This window comes from Scyliorhinus torazame, unplaced genomic scaffold (assembly GCF_047496885.1).
Source record: "Scyliorhinus torazame isolate Kashiwa2021f unplaced genomic scaffold, sScyTor2.1 scaffold_853, whole genome shotgun sequence".
Classification (NCBI taxonomy): Eukaryota; Metazoa; Chordata; class Chondrichthyes; order Carcharhiniformes; family Scyliorhinidae; genus Scyliorhinus; species Scyliorhinus torazame.
Genome location: NW_027308580.1, coordinates 41941 through 50896, shown reverse-complemented (window position 1 = coordinate 50896; position 8956 = coordinate 41941). Strand labels below are relative to the sequence as shown.

At 48.7% G+C, this 8956-nt stretch overlaps 1 protein-coding gene across 1 annotated transcript in view; it reads left to right on the top strand.

Moving 5' to 3' along the window:
• Positions 1-1639: 1639 nt before the first annotated feature.
• Positions 1640-8956, top strand: part of LOC140406756 (uncharacterized) — a gene marked incomplete at its 3' end in the record, with an annotated part of 48954 nt that continues 41637 nt past the window's right edge. The window contains exons 1-2 of the mRNA XM_072494697.1: positions 1640-1784; positions 7644-7894. Of these exons, the coding sequence (XP_072350798.1) occupies positions 7850-7894 (45 nt within the window). The remainder of the gene's footprint in view (positions 1785-7643; positions 7895-8956) is intronic.

Here is an 8956-nt window from a genome sequence, read left to right as displayed (position 1 = left end):
TGACTCCCTGTTCCCCGGGAATACTGCTGACTGACTCTCCCTGTTCCCCGGGATTACTGCTGACTGACTCTCCCTTTTTCCCTGGATTACTGCTGACTGACTCTCCCTGTTCCCCGGGATTGCTGCTGATTTACTCTCTGTTCCCCGGGGTTACTGCTGACTGACTCTCCCTTTTTCCCTGGATTACTGCTGACTGACTCTCCATGTTTCCCGGGATTACTGCTGACTGACTCTCCCTGTTTCCCTGGATTATCGCTGACTGACTCTCCCTGTTTCCTGGGATTACAGCTGACTGACTCTCCCTGTTCCCCTGGATTACTGCTGACTGACTCTCCCTGTTTCCCGGGATTACTGCTGACTGACTCTCCCTGTTCACCAGGATTACTGCTGACTGACTCTCCCTGTTTCCCAGGATTACTGCCGACTGACTCTCCCTGTTTCCCAGGATTACTGTTGACTGACTCCCTGTTCCCCGGGATTACTGCTGATTTACTCTCTGTTCCCCGGGATTACCGCTGACTGACTCCCTGTTTCCCAGGATTACTGCTGACTGACTCCCTGTTTCCCGGGATTACTGCTGACTGTCTCTCCCTGTTTCCCAGGATTACTGCTGACTGACTCTCCCTGATTCCCGGGATTACTGTTGACTGACTCCCTGTGCCCCGGGATTACTGCTGATTTACTCCCTGTTCCCCGGGATTACTGCTGATTGACTCTCTCTGTTTCCCAGGATTACTGCTGACTGACTCCCTGTTCCCTGGGATTGCTGCTGATTTACTCTCTGTTCCCCGGGATTACTGCTGACTGACTCTCCCTGTTCCCCGGGATTACTGCTGACTGACTCTCCCTGTTCCCCGGGATTACTGCTGACTGACTCTCCCTGTTTCCCGGGATTACTGCTGATTGACTCTCCCTGTTCCCCGGGATTACTGTTGACTGACTCCCTGTTTCCCGGGATTACTGCTGACTGACTCCCTGTTCCCCGGGATTACTGCTGACTGACTCTCCCTGTTTCCCGGGATTACTGCTGACAGACTCTCCCTGTTTCCCGGTATTACTGCTGACTGACTCTCCCTGTTTCCCGGGATTATCGCTGACTGACTCTCCCTGTTCCCCGGGATTACTGCTGACTGACTCTCCCTGTTCCCCGGGATTAGTGCTGACAGACTCTCCCTTTTTCCCTGGATCACTGCTGACTGACTCCCAGTTCCCCGGGATTACTGCTGACTGACTCTCCCTGTTTCCCGGGATTATCGCTGACTGACTCTCCCTGTTTCCCGGGGTTACTGCTGACTGACTCTCCCTGTTTCCCGGGATTACTGCTGACTGACTCTCCCTGTTTCCCGGGATTATCGCTGACTGACTCTCCCTGTTCCCCGGGATTACTGCTGACTGACTCTCCCTGTTCCCCGGGATTACTACTGACGGACTCTCCCTGTTTCCCGGGATTATCGCTGACTGACTCTCCCTGTTTCCTGGGATTACTGCTGACTGACTCTCCCTGTTTCCCGGGATTATCGCTGACTGACTCTCCCTGTTCCCCGGGATTACTGCTGACTGACTCCCTGTTTCCCGGGATTACTGCTGCCTGACCCTCCCTGTTCACCGGGATTACTGCTGACTGACTCTCCCTGTTCTCTGGGATTATGGCTGGATTGACTCTCACTATTCCCTGGGATTACTGATGGACTAGACTCTCTTTTCACTTTAGGGTTTCTGGCAGACAGCGGAGATCTCTCCCAGTGGATTCCTTCGCCGGCCGTGGCACTGTGATAATCTGCCAGGTAAGCAGAGGGAGTGTTATCCCATCCCAAACGGGGTTCTGGTGCTTGGATACAGTGAGTCACATGGGAAGAGAAGTCGGGGGAAGGGGCAGAGAGTAGGGGCGGGCGCAAGGAGGGGAGGGCAAGAGGAGGGAAGGGTGGGGGCATGCAGAGAGTGAGGGGCGGGGGAGGGGAACAGACGGACGCAACAGAGGAAAGGAGAGCACGGGAGGAGAGCTGCTGTCTGGAAGTTGCAATTATATTAAACACATCACAGAAATATAAATGTTCATCAGAGTTCATCTAGGACAGCAGTCTGTCTCCAATATTTATTTGTTCTGTCATGTGAGAGTACCTTTAAGAAATGGGTGTTTAAGAAATGTACCTTTAAGAAATGGGTGTTTATCAGTGATGTCAGAGAGTGGGTGGAGCTGGGCTATCTGTCAGCTTTTTACTTTCGTTTTAGGCTGTTTGCTGCAGGGTGTGTTTTAGTTTCGTTTTCAGAGCTGGATAGCTGCAGTCACAACCAGAAGGTGTTTTAGTCTCTCTCTCTGTAATCTAAAAACAGTAAATCAATCCTTTGGTGATTTAAAACTAATAACTGCTCTCAGTAGTGACTTTAACCTGATGTGCTTCTGTTAAAGGTTTTGTTTTTAAGTCTTACGGATGTTAAAAGGAAAGCTTAAAGGATTACTTAGTGTTGTAGTCTTTGGTGGTTGTATTTGAATTAATGGTTGCTAAGGTGTTCACTGTATGTTTTAAAAAGGTTAACTTGAGTTCATAGAATAAACATTGTTTTGCTTTGAAAAAATACTTTTCCATTTCTGCTGTACCACATCTGTAGAGTGGGCCGTGTGCTCCCCATACCACAATCTATTAAAAGTTGTGGGTCAGGTGAACTCCATGATACACTTTGGGGTTCTCTAAACCCCGGCCCATAACAATTCTTTCACAGAATGTAGAAGTCACTGGCTGGGCAGCACAGTGGGATAAACAGCTGGCTTGTAATGCAGAACAAGACCAGCAGCACGGGTTCAATTCCCGTACCGGCCTCCCCGAACAGGCGCCGAAATGAGGCAGCTTTTCACAGGGCTTTTCACAGTAATTTCATTGAAGCCTACTTGTGATAATAAGCGATTATTATTATTATTTGCTGCCCATCCCTAATTGCCCTTGAACTGACTTGACCGGCGTTTAAGAATCAACCACATTCCTACGGCTCTGGAGTCGCATGCAGGCCAGACTGAGTAGGGACAGCAGATTTCCTTCCCTAAAGGACATGAGTTGAACCGTTCGGGTTTTTCCAATAATCAACGATATTTTCAAGATCACCATTACTTAGACTAACTTTTAGGTGTGATTAATTAAAATTAAATTCCACCAGCTCCAACAACTGGTTGGGTTTGAATCCATGTTCCCAGATCATTAGCCTGGGCCTGTGATCACAGGCTTGTGACTTACCAGAGTGCCACTGTCTCCCCCCAAAGGAGAGGTGATAGAATGTTAAAGAAGCAGGTGTGAGCTATACAGCTGGACCGAGAGCACTAATAATAATAATCTTCATTGTCACAAGTAGGCTTACATTAACACTGCAATGAAGTTACTGTGAAAAGCCCCGAGTCGCCACATTCCGCCGCCTGTTCGGGTACACAGAGGGAGAATCCAGAATTCTCAGCCGATACGAGAATTGAACCCGCTCTGCTGGCCTTGTTCTGCATTCCAAGCCATGTGTCTAGCCCACTGAGCTAAACCAGCCTGTGTGACTTGAGGAAGCTATCAGTAGTGGAACAAGGATTTATTGAACTATGTCCGACACTCTGCCCATGGCAGTAACTCTCCCAATCCAGTCCAAGTTGGGACAATCAACAACTCCGGGCCCTGCTTAGGCCGGGTTTTCTGTGTAGTCTTTAATGAGCTCCATTTGGGTGGCCTCCACCCCTATCTAGGAAGCTCATACTCAACGTGTCCCACAGGGAGATCGACACTGGTATCCCCGTGGTCACTTTGAGGGGTATGACAGTGACCTCGCCACTTCCTTCAACTACTGACATCACCGAGCAGTTCTCATTGAGGCTTTGAGTGTGGGCAACGGGAAATGCACTTTCTCTAACCTTTATCTGAATGCCATTTTTATCTGTTCAGTGACAGAAGAGTGGAGCAGGATCATTCCCCAGCCTTAATTTCCCCTTGCTCTCAGGGCAGGTACAGCGTAGGTTGGAGATGGGGTAAAGCTCCCTCGGCAATGTGTAACCGCACCACCAGCACAGGTACAGCAGTTAGAGACAGAGGAATTCTGTCAGTCTGCTGCTGCAAGAGTGGCTGATGTCTCTGTTAATGGAGCGTCTGTCGCTGATGCATATGGGTGATGGGGGGAACATTCTTTTGCAATCTCCCACCCTGGTCTCTGCTGACTCCAACATAGGATAAGTATCAGACCACCCAACGTGGGGAATGTGTGGAGACCAGTCACACAGTCTGCATTGTCTAGTTTAGAGAGGAATTCCTGGCACTCCTGTGGGCCCCAGTGACAGTGCTGAGCCTGCAGATATGCATGGAGGTGTTTTATAACTGACGGCGTGTACAAAAGACTGTACAGTCACAGGCTAGAACTCTGACACACACTGCTGAATAAGCAGCTGCTCCATTCACTGACTGTGCTTGAGCCTCACTCTGAATAAACAGTGACTCTGTACAGTTACACAGTGAGTGACCCTCATCCTGAATAAACTGTGACTCTGTACAGTTACACAGTGAGTGATCCTCACCCTGAATAAACAGTGACTCTGTACAGTTACACAGTGAGTGATCCTCACTCTGAATAAACAGTGAGTCTGTACAGTTACACAGTGAGTGAGCCTCACTCTGAATAAACAGTGAGTCTGTACAGTTACACAGTGAGTGACCCTCATCCTGAATAAACTGTGACTCTGTACAGTTACACAGTGAGTGAGCCTCACTCTGAATAAACAGTGAGTCTGTACAGTTACACAGTGAGTGACCCTCATCCTGAATAAACAGTGACTCTGTACAGTTACACAGTGAGTGATCCTCACCCTGAATAAACAGTGACTCTGTACAGTTACAGTGAGAGACCCTCACCCTGAATAAACAGTGACTCTGTACAGTTACACAGTGAGTGAGCCTCACTCTGAATAAACAGTGACTCTGTACAGTTACACAGTGAGTGACCCTCACTCTGAATAAACAGTGACTCTGTACAGTTACACAGTGAGTGACCCTCACTCTGAATAAACAGTGACTCAGTACAGTTACACAGTGAGTGACCCTCACTCTGAATAAACAGTGACTCTGTACAGTTACACAGTGAGTGACCCTCACTCTGAATAAACAGTGACTCAGTACAGTTACACAGTGAGTGAGCCTCACTCTGAATAAACAGTGACTCTGTACAGTTACACAGTGAGTGACCCTCACTCTGAATAAACAGTGACTCTGTACAGTTACACAGTGAGTGAGCCTCACTCTGAATAAACAGTGACTCTGTACAGTTACACAGTGAGTGAGCCTCACTCTGAATAAACAGTGACTCTGTACAGTTACACAGTGAGTGACCTTCACTCTGAATAAACAGTGACTCAGTACAGTTACACAGTGAGTGACCCTCACTCTGAATAAACAGTGACTCTGTACAGTTACACAGTGAGTGAGCCTCACCCTGAATAAGAACATAAGAACTAGGAACAGGAGTAGGCCTTCTGGCCCCTCGAGCCTGCTCCGCCATTTAATGAGATCATGGCTGATCTTTGTGGACTCAGCTCCACTCTCCGGCCCATACACCATATCCCCGAATCCCTTTATTCTTTAGAAAGGCATCTATCTTTTCCTTAAAAACATTTAAGGAAGGAGCCTCAACTGCTTCACTGGGTAAGGAATTCCAGAGATTCACAACCCTTTGGGTGAAGAAGTTCCTCTTACACTCCGTCCTAAATCTACCTCCCCTTATTTTGAGGCTATGCCCCCTAGTTCTGCTTTCCCCGACCAGTGGAAACAACCTGCCCGCATCTGTCCTATCTATTCCCTTCATAATTTTATGTCTCAATAAGATCCCCCCGCATCCTTCCAAACTCCAATGAGTACAGTCCTAGTCTACTCAACCTCTCGTCATAATCTAATCCCCTCAACTCTGGGATCTACCTAGTGAATCTCCTCTGCACTCACTCCAGTGCCAATATGTCCTTTCTCAGGTAAGGAGACCAAAACTGAACACAATACCCCAGATGCGGCCTCACCAACACCCTATACAATTGCAGCATAACCTCCCTAGTCTTGAACTCCATCCCTCTAGCAATGAAAGACAAAACTCGATTAGCCTTCTTAACCACCTGTTGCACCTGCACACCAACTTTTTGCGACTCGTGGACCAGCACACCCAGGTCCCTCTGCACAGCAGCATGTTTTAACATCTTACCGTTTAAATAATAATCCATTCTGCTGTTATTCCTCCCAAAATGGATAGCCTCACACTTGGCAACATTGAATTCCATCTGCCAGACCCTAGCCCATTCACCTAACCTATCCAAATCCTTCTGCAGACCTCCGGTATCCTCTGCCCTTTTTGCTTTACCACTCACCTTAGTGTCGTCTGCAAACTTTGACACATTGCACTTGGTCCCCAACTCCAAATCGTCTATGTAAATTGTGAACAACTGCGGGCCCAACACTGATCCTTGAGGGACCCCACTAGTTACAGGTTGACAACCAGAGAAACGCCCATTTATCCCCACTCTCTGTTTTCTGTTAGTTAACCAATCCTCTACCCATGCTACAACTTTACCCTCAATGCGATGCATCTTTAGTTTATGCAGCAACCTTTTGTGTGGCACCTTGTCAAAAGCTTTCTGGAAATCCAGATATACCACATCCATTAGCTCCCCATTATCTACTGCACTGGTAACGGCCTCAAAAAATTCTACCAAATTAGTCAGACACGACCTACCCTTTATGAACCCATGCTGCGTCTGCCCAATGGGACAATTTCCCTCCAGGTGCCCCGCTATTTCCTCCTTAATGATAGATTCCAGCATTTTCCCTACAACCGAAGTTAAGCTTACCGGCCTATAATTACCCGCTTTCTGCCGACCTCCTTTTTTAAACAGTGGTGTCACGTTTGCTACTTTCCAATCCTCTGGGACCACCCCAGAGTCTAGTGAATTTTGATAAATTATCACTAGTGCGTTTACAATTTCCCTAGCCATCTCTTTTAACACTCTGGGATGCATTCCATCAGGTCCAGGAGACTTGTCTACCTTTAGCCCCAGTCGCTTGCCCGATACTGCCTCCTTAGTGATTACAATCATCTCAAGGTCCTCACCTATCATATCCTTATTTCCATCAGTCACTGGCATGTTATTTGTGTCCTCCACTGTGAAGACTGACCCAATAAACCTGTTCAGCTCCTCACCATTTCCCCGTCTCCTATTATTAAATCTCCCTTCTCATCTTCCAAAGGACCAATATTTACCTTAGCCACTCTTTGTCTTATATATTTGTAGAAGCTTTTACTATCTGCTTTTATGTTCTGAGCCAGTTTACTTTCGTAGTCTACCTTACTCTTCTTTATGGCTTTTTTATTAGCTTTCTGTTGTCCCCTATAATAAACAGTGACTCTGTACAGTTACACAGTGAGCGACCCTCACCCTGAATAAACAGTGACTCTGTACAGTTACAGTGAGTGATCCTCACCCTGAATAAACAGTGACTCTGTACAGTTATACAGTGAGCGACCCTCACTCTGAATAAACCGTGACTCTGTACAGTTACACAGTGGGTGAGCTGGGATATTATGTGCTGCTCAATTTGAGATCTGTTAACTGGATTTCTATCCTTCAGAATGAAGTTAATTTACTGTCTCATTCCCAGATTCCTTGCCTTTACCGTATTCCTTGGCTGAGGAGCGATATTCCGATTCGGATGAGGGATTCCAATTCAGTGATGATGTCTCCCCACATCCCTTGCCCTTGTCTGACGGTCAGTACCAGCAGCAGCAGAGTGATGCTGAGGATTCTCTGCTGAGCCACAATCTGGCACCCAGAAACCCAGAAGAACGCTTGGAAAGGCTGGAGGAGATGGTGGCCTCACTCAGCACAATGCTGGACATGCTCAAAGTTCAGGTAGGTGAAGGCTGAGACTGGGAAACACCCACACCGACCCAGATTCTCACATGGGTCTTATCCTGTCTGTGCATGTTGGCTTGGCTGCTCTGGATAATGTTTGGTGTCTCTAATCGTGTCCGCAGCACACATCCACAGACATTTATTGGTTGAGTTGCACCATATGCCATATTGGTGTAGGCATTCTGGTTGGAGTGTGTCGAGTGGGCAGATGCCAATCAGAATACAATGCTAATTTGATGTCAGCGTTAGCATGATGAAACTTAATCCCCAGCTAATGTCCTCTCTTAAATTCAGACAGCTGGACACATGTTCAGCCGACGGAACGTTCCTCCCAGCAGTACCTTTTCGAAGGATTACCAACACCATATAGGCAGGTTTCAGGTTAATTGCTTCTCACTTACCCTCCTTCGATTCGACAACTGTTCATGTTTTCTTTATGAAAGCAAAATCTTACAAATGCTGGAAATACTCAGCAGACGTGACAGCATTTGTTTTGAGATACAAATGGAGTTAACTGGCTGAATTTGCTGGGGTAGGCCTCCATTCTGGGTTGGGAACCAGAGGTGGCCGAGGCAGGTCTCTGCCTGCAATTTTCCCAGATGCAGCCAATTAAGAAGCTGATTCTGGGAGCCCCATCAAATTAAGGACAATGTGGGCCGGGGGGATGCTGCTGGCCCCAGGGGAGACCGGGGGGAAGCTGGAGGTCCCAGGGGAGACCGGGGGGAAGCTCGAGGCCCCAGGGGAGACCAGGGCGACGCTCGAGGCCCCAGGGGAGACCAAGGGCAAGCTGGGGGCCCCAGGGGAGACCTGGGGAAGCTGGAGACCCCAGGGGAGATCGGGGGGAAGCTGGATGACCCAGGGGAGACCGGGGGGAAGCTCGAAGCCCCAGGGGAGACCGGGGGGAAGCTCGAGGCCCCAGGAGAGACCGGGGGGAAGCTCGAGGCCCCAGGGGAGACCGGGGGGAAGCTGGAGGCCCCAGGGGAGACCGGGGGGAAGGAGGAGGCCCCAGGGGAGACCGGGGGGAAGCAGGAGGCCCCAGGGGAGACCGGGGTGAAGCTG